Source organism: Drosophila suzukii, chromosome X (genome assembly GCF_043229965.1).
Source record: "Drosophila suzukii chromosome X, CBGP_Dsuzu_IsoJpt1.0, whole genome shotgun sequence".
Taxonomy (NCBI): domain Eukaryota; kingdom Metazoa; phylum Arthropoda; class Insecta; order Diptera; family Drosophilidae; genus Drosophila; species Drosophila suzukii.
In genome coordinates, this window is record NC_092084.1 from 7,346,516 (window position 1) to 7,362,733 (window position 16,218).

General features: G+C 41.5%; 4 protein-coding genes across 5 annotated transcripts; 3 read left to right on the forward strand and 1 right to left on the reverse strand.

The window, feature by feature from the left end:
- Positions 1–274: 274 nt before the first annotated feature.
- On the forward strand, positions 275–934 carry mRpL14 (mitochondrial ribosomal protein L14). The gene has a single exon (XM_017083399.4). The coding sequence runs from the start codon at positions 386–388 to the stop codon at positions 869–871; it is 486 nt and encodes a 161-aa protein (XP_016938888.2). The 5' UTR covers positions 275–385; the 3' UTR covers positions 872–934.
- A 390-nt stretch (positions 935–1,324) lies between these two features.
- Raf (Raf oncogene) lies at positions 1,325–5,109 on the reverse strand. 2 transcript variants are annotated; one of them, XM_017083889.4, is made up of 5 exons: positions 4,185–5,107; positions 3,109–4,073; positions 2,899–3,039; positions 2,466–2,839; positions 1,325–2,402 (listed from the first exon to the last, which is right to left on the reverse strand). In XM_017083889.4, exons 1-5 carry the CDS (start codon positions 4,345–4,347, stop codon positions 1,823–1,825), a joined length of 2,223 nt encoding a protein of 740 aa, XP_016939378.1. In that variant the 5' UTR covers positions 4,348–5,107; the 3' UTR covers positions 1,325–1,822. The 2 variants fall into 2 exon arrangements, with proteins under 2 accessions (XP_016939378.1, XP_036676841.2); XM_036820946.3 differs by having other exon boundaries at positions 3,109–5,109.
- Positions 5,110–5,582: 473 nt separating this feature from the next.
- On the forward strand, positions 5,583–7,603 carry LOC108016703 (uncharacterized). Its single transcript, XM_065867823.2, has 3 exons — positions 5,583–5,600; positions 5,723–5,885; positions 7,047–7,603. The coding sequence occupies exons 1-3, from the start codon at positions 5,598–5,600 to the stop codon at positions 7,457–7,459; spliced, it is 579 nt and encodes a 192-aa protein (XP_065723895.2). The 5' UTR covers positions 5,583–5,597; the 3' UTR covers positions 7,460–7,603.
- A 5,379-nt stretch (positions 7,604–12,982) lies between these two features.
- On the forward strand, positions 12,983–16,049 carry Ilp6 (Insulin-like peptide 6). Its single transcript, XM_017083324.4, has 2 exons — positions 12,983–14,236; positions 15,548–16,049. The coding sequence occupies exon 2, from the start codon at positions 15,548–15,550 to the stop codon at positions 15,860–15,862; it is 315 nt and encodes a 104-aa protein (XP_016938813.1). The 5' UTR covers positions 12,983–14,236; the 3' UTR covers positions 15,863–16,049.
- Positions 16,050–16,218: the final 169 nt, after the last annotated feature.

Here is a 16,218-nt window from a genome sequence, read left to right on the forward strand (position 1 = left end):
TAAAAAAAACTATTTTAGCTATTAAAAATTGATATTAAAAATAGCTATAGTCTGACTTGAAAGTCTTTCTTTTATGAACTTATATGAGTACTTATATTTTTAAGCACATACCTCTTAACATTGGCGTTTGAATTTCCCGCTCTTAACTGCAGCGTGCTCTGTTAAGCCGTAACCTCTTAACATTGCCGTTTGAATTTCCCGCTCTCAATTCCAGCGTGCTCTGTTTAGCCGTAACATCGATAGTTGTGCTGTAAGCGCACCATATGATTTCCTCTGCGGTATGGCAACACTGTTAGCCAAATAGAAAATTGTATAATTTAGTTTGTTGTTTTTCTTTGATTTCTATGAATTAAATAAATTGAGAAAAGGCAAATACCTGCGAATAATGGCGCTGAGCATCGTGAAGACCTTGAGACCGATGGCCCAGCCACTGGCAACGACCTTGGGCGGCCTGCAACGGCAGGAGTTGATTCACACGACGCCGGCGTGCTTCGAAATCCGGAAATTGGCCCGGTTACGAGTGGTGGACAACAGCGATTTGGGCAAGAAGGCGATGGCCGAGGGACGGCCGCCCAGGTGCATCCATGTGTACAACAAGCGCGGCGTGGGTCTCATCGGCGACAAGGTCCTGGTGGCCATCAAGGGGCAGATGAAGAAGGGCATCCTGGTGGGCCTCAAGCAGAACCAGAAGCCCAAACAGCCCAAGTTCGACAGCAACAACCTGGTCCTCATCGACGACAATGGCAGTCCGTTGGGCACCCGGATACACGTGCCCATTCCCACCATCCTGCGCACCATCCTCAAGGAGAAGACCCTGGCCAAGGGAGCCGACTACACTAAGGTTCTGGCCATCGCCAGTAGATATGTTTAAGTCATGTTGGATCCCGGGATCCCGCCTTCCTGTTGCTAAATGAATAAAATGTATCCAACCGAATCAGTACGTCTTGTTTTTTCCTAAAATGTTCTTTAAAACTTCTTGAAAGAATGCTTAAGTTTCTTAAATATACTATAGTCTCCGCCCTTTCTGTTCTTCCTGTTTCATTGAGCCATGATCTTAATCGCATCATAATTAAAACTGAATACTTAAATAGCACTTCAAAGAAAACTTATGAGAAAGATAGAAAAGTTCCTTAAATAATAAATACCTTTCAATTTCTCGGACATTAAATTATTTTGAAATAAAACGATGCCTTTTAAACATTCTATCCTTCCTTTTCATAAAAATAAATTAAACTAAAAAATTCAACAATACCTTAAAGATCCTATTTTAAACCAATAAACATAACAACTAAAGAGTTTGTCTTAAATAACCAATATAAACACCTAAATGTATACCTGAATTTATTTACTAATTGTATAATGAAAGGCTTTATTTTGATACCTTTTAATTCGCCACATCCATCAGCTTCTTCACTCCACTCCAACTCCAGAGACAACATCGTCATTCTTTTTGTAGTATAAGTATAATGTGTATAATGTAATTACGATCAGCTAGTTTAGTTTAGTTTAGTTTCAGTAGTTTTGCCTAACGTATATAAGTTATGATGCAGTTATGTACACATGGGCGTTGCAGTTTAGTTTACAGTTTTGTAGTCGTTTTGTGGTAACAGAAATGCACCTTGTCAGTTCCAAGGAAAGCAGCAATTTTCGCTCCTTGGGTCGGCAGCCAACCACCACCCATCTCTTTCACTTTGGTGGGCAGCCAAAGCCGTCCCATTCGCAAATCGCTTATGTACAGAGGGACAAAAACCGAAAATACATATGTATAGAAATAGGATCACTTTGATCACGCAAGGGTTTAAGTACAGGTACAGGCGGCTTTCTAAATATTCCCAGCACTGCCGAAGAACTGAAAGTTGTTAAAGTTCACCGGCGTCTTTGGGCTGGGCAGATACAGAAACTCATCGTTCTGCAGCTGCGATTGCGTCAAGTTCGGTTCACTGGCACTGCGATGGATTTTGGGCAAGGTGCGCAGCATATTCTCCAACATATTGAGCAGCGGCCTAAAGAGTGGTCGGTCCTTGGGCGTATACTTGATGCAATCCTCGGCCAAGCGCTTCAATGCCTGCGGTGCATCCGAACGCACTTGACTCATGTCCGGGCGTAAGAGTCCACGTCCAACCATAAAAAGGATCTGATCCTTATTGTTAATATGACCGTATGGCAGGCACTCTGCCAGCAGTTCGTACATCACGATCCCAAAGGCGTAAACGTCCGATTGAAAGGAGTAGGGATTCAGTTCCTGCATGCGAATGACCTCCGGAGCCATCCATAAAATACTGCCCGTAGGCTGGTTGGCCTGTTTCTCACCAGACCATCGAGTTTTCGCCGTTGCCAGTCCGAAATCTCCAATCTTCACTGAGAGATCCTCGTGCAAAAAGATATTGTTCGACTTGAGGTCTCTGGTAGGTGTAAAATATAGGTTATTATCAAGATGCGGTGCTCATTAATTTCTCACAACCCACCTGTGTATGATGTTCTTGGCATGCAGGTAATCCATGCCCTGGGCAACCTGGCGACCAATATCGATGAGCGTGTTTAACTTAAACTTGGTTTCGCTGACATGGACGTGCTTGTAGAGACTACTGCCCTCGCACCATTGCGTTACAATCGCCAAAGATGGCTTGGACACACAGCCCATGAAGAGCAGAATGTTGCAGTGGCGCGTCTTCTTAAGCATGGCCACCTCGTTCTTGAAGGCCTGCAACTGGGCAGGACTCGGGGTCTTCACGTTGAGCGTCTTTACGGCCACGGGTCCGTGCCAGTGGGCGCGGTAAACGGTTCCAAAGGATCCCGATCCAATTCGAGGTCCAATCAAAATCTCCTCCGCCTGGATATTCTGCGAGTGAAAATTATTATGAAGCTAAGACGACAGGTAGCAGTGATAAACCATCTTACCCAATTCTCCTCGGAGCTCTTGCCGTCCCTTGAAAGCAGATTCTTGTTACTCTCATCGGCGGATCTTGCCCTGGGGCGATTATGCTTTAGTGTGCTGGTGGGCGATGCCTGTGTGGAGTTCGAGTGATCCGTGCAGGGATACTGTAAGAAACCACACCACATGTAAGACCATCACATAAGTCGTAAGCGACATAGAATCACCGAACTCACCGGCAATGGAGGCCTGGCCTGCATGATCAAACTGCGCTGTACCTCGCTAGTTACCGATCGGATGTTGTTGATGCACACATTTGGAGCGGAATTGGATCGATCATCCTGGCTGATCCTGGGCGGACGACCCTGTCGATGGTTTCCAGAGGACGACGATGGTGGCTTGGAGCTGCTGCTGCTGCCACTGCTGCTGCATCGGCGACTGCGACTACGGGTGCCGCCTATGTTGAACCGGACAGCAGTGCCTCTGCCGGGGAAACCGACGCCAGTTTCCGGATTCTCTGCTAGGAGTAGCTGATAGTAGCTATCCATGGGAAAGGGCTGGCACAGCATGGGAACTCTATTGGCGCACCGCTGATGGAATCGGAAATTACACTGGCTACAGTAGAACCCGGTGAACAAAAGCCTGCGACAGCCCTCACAAAACACAAGCGAGAAGAAGGTCTTCCTTATGATTTGGTGCTTGATGTGTGTCCTAATGGGAAACTTGTCCAGAAGCCTCACAAATATCTCCTCCACGTGCAGAGTGCCAATGTCCGTTTGCCAGGGTATGATATGTCTACCGGAATGAGTTGTGCTCACTTCGCACATATCCGGCGTTAACTGTCGGAGTTTCAGGGCCTTCATGAGGGCATCACATAGTCGAACTCCCGAAATGACCTCCACTGAAGTGCGCTGTTGATTGGGCAGGTGGGCTCTCAAGAGGATCTTCGGCTGGCGGGTCAAAGTACCGCACTGGCTGCCCGGCTGGGAGCCCAAGCTGTCCGTAAGATCATTGCCATGATGGACTCGAGCCAGTTGCCGCTGTTGTTGCAGGATTTGGGTTTGATTTTGATAGTGCGGCTGCTCCTTAAAACGCTCAACCAAGGAGACGTCCTCCTGCTGGTCCTGGGAGTTCAGTCGCTCCATGAGCTCTTGCTCCTTGGCCTCCAGTTCATGGAGCTTGGAGGTCAACTCCTGATATTCTGTGGAAGAAGAGATTATGTGTAATGTATTAATGCCTCTATATATAACAACATAGGTATGTGGTTCCTGGGTATTCTGTGTGGGATTTCCCGGGGTCCAAGAGGACTTACCCATTAAGTACATGGCTGGTGGCTCCTGCAGATTGGCAAACTTGGCGTTCAGGGCATCGATGTTCTCCCGGGTCACATGCTTAACCAACTGGACATTGTGGAGCTCCTCGGCCAGTGGATCGTATAGATCACTGTCGCCTTCGGTGGAGGATTCGCTGGACATGATGTTGCTTTGCGACTATATCCTATATGATATACGCTCTACGCTATATCCTACGGCCTGTGACCATGACCCCGAAAACGAAGAAGCCTTGACTTCTTGAAGGAAAAAACTCCTGCGCTTGCGTTTTAGTGGAGTTCTAATGGGTGAGCCACCCACATCCACTTCTGTGGGCGGGGGGCAGCATTGCGTCCTTGACTTTTTCGACGGTCGACTTTTCCGGCTTGCAATATTTTAACTAAATGCTCGTTTTTCACTGATTTTTTTTTGGCTTGTGTTTCCTTTCCAACCTTTTTTCCAGTGCTCCCACACACTTGCAGGCGCACATACATGCACGCACACAGAACGCACCTTGTATATATATGGGTTTGTATGTATAATGAAGGTCAGTGTGTGCAAAAGCAGCTGAACTTGAGGATTTTCCAAAGGATTTTCAGGGCTGTCAATTTTCCGATAACATCCCGTCCAGCCGGCTCCTCCGATTTCCGATGGCTGCCCGACTATCGCCAATGGTATCGCAGCTTTAATTTCACTTTCAATTTTAGCACACAACTTTTGGATCCAGTTACCATGTTTCAATGCAGACGCATATTTTCGCAAACATGACACGTAAACTTATAAGCCAATAACAATTAAGGGTTGTACTTTTTAATAAACCAAATATAAATCATGAACCTCTAATCCGCAACAGTAAACAGTGTTGTTTCCTAAATTTACTTAATTAAAACCTGAATGTGCTAGCGATGGACCACGAACTGATAGCCGTGACTTCTCCGCCGCGATTGATAACCAAAACAGAGGCCGAAACATATCGTTATCGATGAATGTCGATACTTTCTCGGTTCGCCGTTGGCCCGACAGGTGGCGTAGGCAATTTAAACGGTGCAGTACCAACAAACCAACAACAGGAAGCGCCTTGCGAAATGTAAAATTATTTAAAACTTCTTTACTTTTGACTATTAATAATAACTAAAATTCAAGGAGTTAGTATATAACAAAAAACCAAACATTTTATTTACATATTTATTTGTGGACAATTTTAAGCGAAATAAATAATTTATCTGCTCCTGAAATCGAAAATGAGGAACCCTTGGAATTTGTATCTTTTTATTCAATCATTTCTATGGCATTTCTGTAACTTTGAAAACCTTTTCCTAACTTAACAAAATTGTATGTGTATTATTTAAAGCGGACCTTTGTTATTTTTTATAAAACAAAAAAAAAACTATAAAGCATACAAAAAGCTAATAAACATGGTAAATATATTCGAGTGACGTTGCGTATTTCTTGTGGCAAATACCTGCAGACCTGCCAATGTAACACTTATACTTATGATGGTCCTTTCTCATCTCGGTTTCACCTTCAGTCTTCGGTTCAGGACCAAATCGCGAACAATCCACCGGCGGTTGGACATCAAGTTCCCGCCCCCAGGAGGAGGTTCACCCATCCACCTCAAGTAGTGGGTATGTTCGAAGGAACGCAATACGTCGACGACCCGAGGTTCGTACCCTGGAGTCCCCGCACCGTGAGAGAGATTCGAGGTGGGTCTAAAATAATATCCCTCAAAGGGCAGCACAAATGGTATACATACATGAGATATTTGTACACTTTCCTTAGAACCAATTTAGAATCTTTGATAAAATAATTTATTCGAAATTTAATTACGAGCTCAACGAGGTATCACATTCCATGTTCTGACCTCATTTGGCAATTTGTGGACCAAAATACTGTTTTTTTGTTTTGATCAAAAATAGGGAATATTATTTTTTGACGAAAAATACGTTATTTTTAAGCCGTTTTTAAGTCGTAATTCAGTCAAATCGCGGCGCACAAAAAAGAGACCGACTGTTATGAGCAGCTAACAACAAAGGCTATCGATCCCCACAACTTTTTGGGAAATTAATTTTTTGATTAATTTTTGCATTTTTTCTAAGGGGTTGTATCATCTGTTTTTTTCAAAAAATTTTCAAAAATTAAAGTTTTTAGATTTAAATACCAATCGATTCGAATTTTAACTACGAGCTCAACGAGGTATCACATTCCTTATTCTGGCTCCATTTCGCCCTTTGACGACGAAAAAACTGATCTTTTTTCTGTAAAAATAGGGAGTAACATTTTTTGGTCAAAAATACGTTTATTTTTAGCCGTTTTTCAGTCGTAATTTAGTCAAATTGAGGCGCACAACAACAAGACCGACTGTTTTGAGCAGCTAACAATCTGAGCTAACGGTCCCCACCACTTTTTGGGAAATTTATTTTTTGACCAAATTTCGCATTTTTTATAAGGGGTTGCATCTTTTTTTTTTTCGAAAAATTTTCAAAAAATAAAGTTTCCAGATTTAAATGCCAATCGATTGGAAATTTAATTACGAGCTCAACGAGGTATGACATTCCTTATTCTGGCTCCATTTCGCAATTTGACGACGAAAAAACTGATCTCTTTTGTGCAATAATAGGGAGTAACATTTTTTTATTCAAAGTTGGCATTGATTTTGAAGCCTTACCATTTTTCACATTTCAGTTGACCCAAGTCGAATGAGAATTACTCAGCTCGATTTAAATTTTAAATATTTAGGTTTTTGTGTTCCCATTTCAACAGTAGAATAAAGCGTCAAAATCAACAACATGCCTTGTAAGGCTTATACAAAATTATACATTTTTTAAAATTTTCATGATCACTAAACATTTTGTTTTTCCACCTAGATATTAGCGAGGAAGTGACAAGATTCTTGGAGCGCCGTTTGCGTGATGAGGTGGCAAATAGGAATCGTTTAGCCGCTGAGCGTTTGGGAAGAGAGGCGGCGTGTCCTTCGAGAAGGAGCCCCCACACAATACCGCGTTCTGGAGCCGATGAGACTCAAGAGACTCAGCCGTTTCTATTTCTGGCCTTGGAGGCTTTCAAAAAGGAGCAGAAAAGACTGGAAGGCCTGCGGGATTCGTCTAAGGAGGGAACTTCGGAACCAGGCGCCGATGTCAAAGTCAGTCCATCGGAATTTGTGGCCGAATACTTGGCCCAGAACATGAGCAGCGCGGACTTCCACGACGGAAATAGGCCACGCTATGGCCCCTCAGCCGGAAATAGGAATCCGCATCGCCGACCAAGGAGGAACCCTTAAGACGGCATATATGTCTGGCCCCCATTTGATATAATATCCGTAAGAATCGTGTTGCATGCTCTCCAGAAATTTGTGCTTTGGAAATCTCTCTGGGAATGATATCGACCCCAAGTCGTTTGATTTAAACTGTAATCAACATGAAATCCAAGTAAATCCAAAATTATAACTACCATATTTTGTACCAAAATCAGATAGTTGTATATGGGGTTAATCATCATTAGGTTAGGATCTCTGATCCCTGATAAGAATGTCAAAAGATAAGTACATTTAGAAAGTAATCAAGATTTCAGTGGGTTGTAAAAGTCAGCCCCTAATGATTTCCCATAACGATTGTAAAATAGCGGCCACGTGGGAAATCAAACAGATTGCAAGATTGAAAGATTGGAACCAGGTCACTCTGTGATACCCTTGTGCTCCTTCTTTCCCCGTGAAGCGCCAAGATTCCATAGAATACTTAAAATACTGCTCTTATCTCTAATCGAAAGCAAATCAGCTTTAATTGTTATTGCGACTATTTGTAAAATTGTTTACAATCTGAATTCGCATAATTATATAAAATATGCATGGCAAACAGTGCGTTTCGAAATGACAAGATCGTGGGAGTAGATAGCAGCCAAGAATTGTTTTTTATTTATTAACTATGAATCGTACTGTCCACCAGAATTGATGTCAATATAAATATATGTATGTATGTACCAATGGATTGTTTTCAATTATATATGTATGTGCACGATTTGCTTTTTGGTCAATGATTAATTGATGAAAATGATAGAAATGCGGTTAATGATTTATTTTGAAATCACACTCCTAATCACACGAGTACTTATTCATAATACTTGCGTGTAAATATTATATATATACGTAGGACACACGAGTATATATATGTATATAAATGTAATGTGTAGAGTAAGTCTGGCATATAGTGAACTCGATTCTGTTTACAAGTTGGGACCACGCGCCGTTTAAGTGATTCGCTGGCTTCTGTTTCATGGGAAATGGAAATTGAAAAGCTCGGGGTGAAAGTTCATCGGGACACACACACACTTTTTTCGTGGGTGCAATGTCCCCCGGTTTATCGGGTTATTCGGGGTCTTCGGGGTATTTAGGAGGGGCTCTCAAGGTCACCAGCCGGCCAGACGGATGGCAGACATTTCCCCAACTCCCTATTTCCGATTCCCGATTCCCAACCCCCGCAGATTACGAATACGAAGACGGTTACGGAGTCAGAGTCGGAGTCGGAGAGTCCGGGAAAACAGATTAGAGATGGGTTTTGTGGGTCAGTGGTTCCTATTTCATTGACGGTTGAACTAAAATCAAATCAACCTTGAAATGCCGAGTAAACAAACAGTTTCTGCTTATAGTAATAGTATTGAATTGAATTCATTCTTCGAATTCATAGTAAATGATTCTTAAGTACTGTTTTGGTAATTACAATTCCTAGAAAAATAAAATTAAATAAATATTTTTAATATTCTATTTTAATCTTATCTTGTTAAAGCATTAAGTTCAAAGTACTATCAAATGGGGTAATTTCCCAAAAAGCACACAGTTTCACTTAGAGCGTTAAATTTAGAAATTGGTTCCATGGATTAATTTAAAGAACTCAGTTTATTTGAAGTCCCAAGTTGATTGTCCAATTTTTGATGTTCACTGAGTTCAAGGTCTTTTGTTTTTTGGCGGGTTGAGTTCCAATTCAGCACTCGTTGGCGTTTTGTGGGCCAGACGTTGACCTTAAGGACTTTTAACCGATTGCAGTTCATTGGCAGCTGTGAAACAGCACCCACCGCCCACAAAAGTGAAGGCAAAAAAAAAGAAAAATACTCAAAAAAAAAGTGTGTCTATGCCCGCTGGTGGCTGCTTCTCTCGATTGTTGCTCTTTGCTCTTCATTTCCACCACTCAACCACCCAACCACCCACATCACCACCCATCCACCCACACTCAAACACCTCCAATTTCTGTTGTTGCTTTTTTTGGGGTCGTTGGCGACAGTTTATTGACATCGGGCGATAATTTCGTGAGCTGTTTTTTCACAACGCCTCGTGAGTAAAAAATACAAGAATCTTGAGTATTTAAATGAGAATTAAAATGGACAACAAATGTGCAAAGGTGTGTTCACAAATTATAAAGAGTTTATTTAGAACGTGTTCATAAATATCACATTCCCTCTTAAAGACTTATAGACCTTTTGATGGTAATAAAGATATCATTTTTAATGATTTTTATTATAATATTATATTATGGAAATAGTTTCTGAAGCACTTGTGTTAAGCGGAAAAGCTTAAAAGCCTAACCATAAAATATTGAAATTAAAACTAATGCTGAAGAATTTGTTTGGTTTTATAGAATATGCGATTTTAAGGAATTTCCATTACGAGCTAGTTCGATGGAACTTGCAACTTAATTGCAAAGTTCAATTCGCTAGAATGGGAATTTGATTTGTTATTGTTTTTGTTGTTGTTGTTGTTTCTGTTGCTTATACATTACGATTGCAGACTGTTGTCGCCGATGTCTAGGCTTTTGGTATCAACAACAAACCTCCTCCACGCTTCTGGGTCAATAATCTGCGTCTGAGCTACAGCTTCGTGCTCTGAGCTATAGATATAGATTCGCGATGTCTTGTTGTTGGCGCCCGATTGCCGCAAATGTCAATCAATGAAGATCCAATTTTAGCACAAGTAAACAATATTCGCTCGATCGCCTCCTGGCAACCCCTCACCCCCCTGAGGGGGGGGGGGGGGGAGTTCTGTAGTGGGAGGGAGATCTGTGGCGCCTCCCACTCGCCGCTTATCTCAACCTTTGGCTAGAGGAAAAAAACCAAGAGCCCACTCTTGCTTTCCCAGCATTTTAAATCGATCTATCGAAAATATCGATCACCTGTCTTTAACCCTTTACTAATTCGTCATCGATAAATTAAAGCACAATGAACGCTTACCAGAAGATAGCTACCTTATTATTATTACCTAAAGGATTTTGCAATCTTTAAAACGATCTCACAAAGTTGTCGAATAGTTTTAGTTAGCACTTCCCTTTGGTTTTCCCCTAATTCATAATCTTTAACATCTTAGAGCACAATATATTATTATACAAATATTATTCACCCATCGGTTATCGATCCGATCCTACTCGATTCGTTGACCCTGACGTGGCATGCCTCCCGTGTGGATCTTCCCACCTTGGACTCTGCCCCGCATTGCGTATTGCTCATGGCGCTCAGATCAGATCCCGATCCAATCCCTCCAATCCAATTCATCCATCCAACGACGGGCCGCCCATTTTCAATCGCCGCCTTCGTTAGTCTCTCCCAAAACAACAGATGGTATACCTACACGGAGAGAAAATAGCAACCAAAACTTGATTATCACAAACCAGGTTTGCCATGAAATTATTTGGTAAGTATTAACTGTTATACCCAGTTTTTCTATAAAATTCGTATGACTCCTAGAAAAATCAAAGGATTAATAATCGATTTTGGGGAATATAATCTATCTACTTATCAACGCACAACGAAATCCACTAATTACTAATTATTTAATAAAAATTTGGATACTTGGATAATATTTTTCTGAGTATGTACAAGCCTTCGCTTATCGCGCCCGATGACTTGGCACGTAGGGCCCCATTCTTCGCTCCCTCTCTATCTCGTTTTCTCTCTATGTTGTTTTCCTCAGCGGAGAGCCAAGATTAATGCTAAAAATAGGGATATTTTATTTTGAATCGAAACTAGATCACGACGAATTCACGTTGCCGTTGTTTACGGTTTTTTCACTGACTGACGGAACTGACGGAACGGACGGACGGACGGCGTAACGCCCCACCCCCCATTGATTAACGCCCACCGACCGACCCGTACCACCCCCTTTTGGGCTGCCCCATTGGCTTCCGTTCTTGTTCTTCATCGGCTGCACTCGAAGTCGCAGTTCCAGCAACAAAAACATCAACAACCTTATCGCCGAAACATTATCTATAAGCCAAGCCAAGCCCAAGACCCCGTGTATATAGGGTATATCTGGTCGTATACGGGGTATTTTCAGAGTTTCCAAGAACAGATCTCAAATGGTTCCATTTTAAATTGATCAAGTTATTTATTCATTTTGTTCAATTGATTGGTAACCGCATTTATCCCAGTTATCCCTCAATTTCAACCTGTCATTTTACAAATACAAACGATTTAACCATTATTATTATAACCAATTGAACACTTACAGTTCAGTTAACAATAATCAATTGTAGTTGGTGAAATTGGTGCCAAGGGGTTACGGAAATACCATGGCACACATGTACATATGTATGTATGAACAAAAATAAATATACAAGCCCATAATAATATAGTTTAGAGTCATCTAAACGGCTGAACTTTGACGCTTTGACGAAGCGTTACCGTTAATAAGGAAAATGAAAATCAACAAGTGCATGTATAGAGCGTGGATTGGATGCTGCTTTTCCACTGATGGATTCACTCTATTTATTGTTGTTGTGCTTTTTGTTGCTGTGTGCATTTGTCACTCACACACAGATACACGCACATCCACACATGCGAGGTTCGTGTGTACTTTGTTCAAAGGCGATCTTATTAATATGATTATTCCATTGTATGGTTATACAGTCCGACTTTCCTAACCCAAACTATCTTTCTAAAATACATTTTAAGTTGAAAACGAAGTTTTCTAGTACCTTTACTAAAACTATATTTTTGGGTTCCAATTCTCTGACGAAACGTGTAACGGCAGAAATATGTTGAATATACTTATTTATAGTGTGAATTTCCGATATGACTCACAGCCGGATAACTATATTATGCGATAACGAAATTGTTCATTTTCGCAAACGCAGCGTCATGTCAAAAAACCAATGCGAAATTGTATTGGAGAACGGAAACCAGGCTTAGTAATGGTGATATTTGGAACTTTAAATTGGTCTACATATGCCCAATGGACATTTTCCATACATATAATAATTACATATATTACCACTCTGAATTTGGATATAATGTGAAAAATCAATTTAAATGTATCACTTTGTGTGACATGTCCTCGGAACTCCCGATCAACTTGACCCATAAAAGTTCACGGTAATTACAAGTTTATAATTGGAGTTATATTACCAATGCAAAGGTCCTGGGGAACCCTATATAACTTGACCCATAAATGTTCAGCGTATAGACGTTGGCCTGTATTAACGCTCTCAAACACCCACACACCCGCAAACACTCGGCCCCACGGTGACCCAAAGTTGATTGAATGTGTCATGGCCGGCAAATTGTTTAATTTTAAGCATTTGTTTGCGTTTACTGTGTTTTTTTTTTTATTCTTTTTTTCCCCAAGACACTGGACTTTGCTTCCAGCGGCTGCCGTCTCGCTCGCACTTCCACCTGCAGTCCACGTGCTTCGCATTCGCTGCATCTCCCCATCTCGCTCACTCGCGCGTAAAGTGAGGCTTCGTTTTGCGCTGGCGTCGCGGCAACGGTTCTTTTCCAATTTGGCTGTGAAACAACGAAGAACGTTCTTCCGAGCAAACGAAGAATTCGTGGAAGGCGGAAGAAAGGCGTTGCGAAGAACGTTCTTCCGAGCGAGCGAGAAGAGTTCGCAAAAGAGTGCAGTTAAAAGTGTGAAGCCGCAGCAGGGTAGTGAGAAGAACGTTCTTTCGAGCGAATTCACTAAAAGTGCAATAAAAAAAAGGGTGGAAAGTGAAAGAAAGTGTCGAGCGAGATAGAGATAAGCAAACCTTCTAATAATAGACTCCACTTATGGGATGGTCTAAAAATAAACAACCACAAACACCAGCAAACAATTAGAGAGAAAGAGCGAGTTAAACAGCTGTTTCGATTCTACGCTCCCCCACAGAAAGAGATAGAGATAAGGACGAACAGAGCGCGGTTAAGTGTGAGTATAAGAGCCTAGCGAGAGAGAAAGAGAGAGGAAGATCGCGGGAGATAGGAATATACGAGATACTCCCAAGAAAACGAAAACGCCAGCTTTACGTTTCAGCATCCAAGCGTCCAGCTTCCAAAAGCGTTTCCAATTCCAAGCCAGTCGCAACGTCAGCGGAATACCGCTACAATTCGCATTTTCAGCCGCCTGCTCTCTCACTCACTCACTCGCTCCTCCTTCTCCTGCGGTCCGACACATCTACCCGCACTCCTCTGTTCCTGCCACAATACGTCACGCGATGCAACAACAACTTGCGGGCGCAGCAGCAGCAGAAAACGCAGCAGCAGCAGCCGCAACAGCAGTCGAAAACGCAGCAGCCGCAGCAGAAGTTAACCACTTGTTCGATTGCCCGCACTCCAATAGCCAATCGATAGCAAAAGGACTCTAATCGATCTTCAATCGCCAAGCTCACGGATATTTATCGTTTCGGTTTTATTTTTTTTTTTTGCACGTACAAAAACCCTACAAAAATCCCACAAAACCTTCAAACTCAAAACTAGACCCACCAAAAACAAAAAGAAAAAGGATAATTACCCCTTAATTTTAGTCGTTTTGTTTTGTTTTTTTTCGTCAATTAATTGTGATTTTGAAACTGTGTGATCGCAAAAAGAAATCTGCAAATTAGCTAAAAAGAAAGTTCCTTAAGCAAGTGATAATCCGATAGAAACTCTGAGGACAGAAAAAGAAAAGGGAGCACCCTGATATATATATATACATATAAACACCCACAATATAAACGCTATATAACCAACGTATATTCAACAACACATATATAACCAAAACCTCGATCGAAGACTACAAAGGAAACCCAAAAATACCGTCGAAACCCGGACAGAACAGCATGCAAATGTAAGTAAAATATAAAAATACGTTAAAAAAACCTTGTCCAGACCCAGATTATTGTATAATATTTCCTTAACATCATAGATTTGATCAAGCACTTGAAAAATATGGCCAAAAAATAAGTTCAAAATTTAAGCGCAACATAGATTAATATATGATCCCAAGTAATGTTACAAACTTAAAAGTAAGTTCATCATTCATGGCTTATCAGGCTTGTTTTTCAATTAAATAAACCAGAGACTTTTAAAGAAAAACAATATATATTTTATTCATTGTTTTGCGCTCATTGTATGAGGTATCCCTCAAGATCTTTTATGAAAACAAAGCCACAGATTAAAATGTCGGCTGGGAAATTTAAAGCCCCTTTCAAGGAGGTGGAAAAGTTTAATATAACATCCCCCTTGAACTATCCTATCACAACTATAACGACAGCCTCAACCTCTTATCAAGATCGAAATAAAACTTGAGCCAAGATCGGTTCTTTCCAAGGAAAACAAAAAAAAACTAACTAACCGAATGCCGAAATCAGCCAAGTGGTGTACGAGATCTATATATAGAATAGATCCCATGTATATCGCTGTGAAAACGAAAGCGACAGAAGTGGAAAAACATTGAACCACATACTATATATAGAGAGTGTGTGGTTGGAAACCGAGTTTCCAAAGGAGAGGAGAGTCGTAAAGGCAAACAATAACAATAACAAAAACATGAGCCACATGGGGCATATGCCCCCACCATTGGCCCCTAGCACTACCCACTCACTCTGACTTTCTGATTGTGTATAAAAAGAACAGAACTCATGTTCCAAATGATAAGTGGGGAGCCAGGCGAGGCAGGCAAATCGGTGGGTTATTTTTAAACACTGAAGTTTATGTAAATATATTTCCTGGCCAGCCCAGCCCAGCCCAGACACAAACAATAACAGAATCAGAATCCGAATCGAATGGAAAATACAATAATATTTGAGCGCTGATAAGGGAGCCCAACCAAGAGATCCCAGACGCGTGTGCAAAGCGGAAGAGAAGGGGGGGGTTAAAAATGGGAGTTATCTCTCCGATTTCGAAGAATTGTGTCCTTACTGTAGTAGAAATGGTGGGAGTATATCGAATTAGATAGTTAAATATCCACAGTTCAGAAGATTTGCTTGATAGGTCCAATTTAGGCATATCATTAATGCTCTATATAACCCTAATTTAACTTTGGTGGAAAAATATTACAGTATGAAACAATAATAAATGTAAATAAATTGTATAATATTATCAATCTAATTCTTAAATGGTCCTATAAAATACACTAAACAATACAAATATTTTACAGATGATTCCCGAAGTGCCGACGTCCAGAATCCTGCTAGTCCTGGCCACTTTAGTCGCCGTGATGGCGCTGATCAGCAGTTGGGTGCCCCAAGTGGCGGGTAGTCCCATTGCACCCGCGGAATGGGGCAAAGAACAGAGGCGAAAGATGTGCTCCACCGAACTCAGTGATTTGATACAGGAGATATGCGCATCCCAGGGAACGGTGGCCCACGGCGATGGGAAACGCAGGAAGCGAGATGTCCAGAATGTCGCCGATCAATGTTGCAAGCAGGGTGGATGCACCTTCTGGGAGCTCATGCAGTTCTGCAAGGGATAATTTTATCCCATTAATAGGTGTTAACTAATCCACTGCACTCCACTTTACACCATCCCACTTACATCATTCGTAATCCTTAAGATAAAAAGAGCAAACAGCAGTCTCCCTTAGAGTACACTAAGTATATATATTACTAATTTAAACCATACACTAACTCAATTCTGTACAATAAAAGAAATTCAAATGAGCCAGACGTAACCATAAATGGGGTATACAAAAAGAAAAAGGGTCCACAGTCTTGCAACATTTTATTCAGTTCTTGTTGAGGTTGCTATGTACTTTTTAAAAAATAGATTCAGTCACTTAGTCAAAAGTCAAAAAGGTGCCATATGGCCCTAACACTTGTAAATACCGCT

What these genes read in the sequence shown, in the direction of transcription:
- mRpL14 (XM_017083399.4), top strand. Translation starts at nt 386, where the DNA reads ATGGCGCTGAGCATCGTGAAGACCTTGAGACCGATGGCCCAGCCACTG.
- Raf (XM_036820946.3), bottom strand. Translation starts at nt 4,347, where the DNA reads ATGTCCAGCGAATCCTCCACCGAAGGCGACAGTGATCTATACGATCCA. An exon ending in AGGCCAGGCCTCCATTGCCG is followed by an intron (nt 3,040 to 3,108) that starts GTGAGTTCGGTG and finishes GGTTTCTTACAG; the next exon opens with TATCCCTGCACGGATCACTC. An exon ending in GCCAAGAACATCATACACAG is followed by an intron (nt 2,403 to 2,465) that starts GTGGGTTGTGAG and finishes TACACCTACCAG; the next exon opens with AGACCTCAAGTCGAACAATA.
- LOC108016703 (XM_065867823.2), top strand. An exon ending in CACCGTGAGAGAGATTCGAG is followed by an intron (nt 5,886 to 7,046) that starts GTGGGTCTAAAA and finishes TTTTCCACCTAG; the next exon opens with ATATTAGCGAGGAAGTGACA.
- Ilp6 (XM_017083324.4), top strand. Translation starts at nt 15,548, where the DNA reads ATGATTCCCGAAGTGCCGACGTCCAGAATCCTGCTAGTCCTGGCCACT.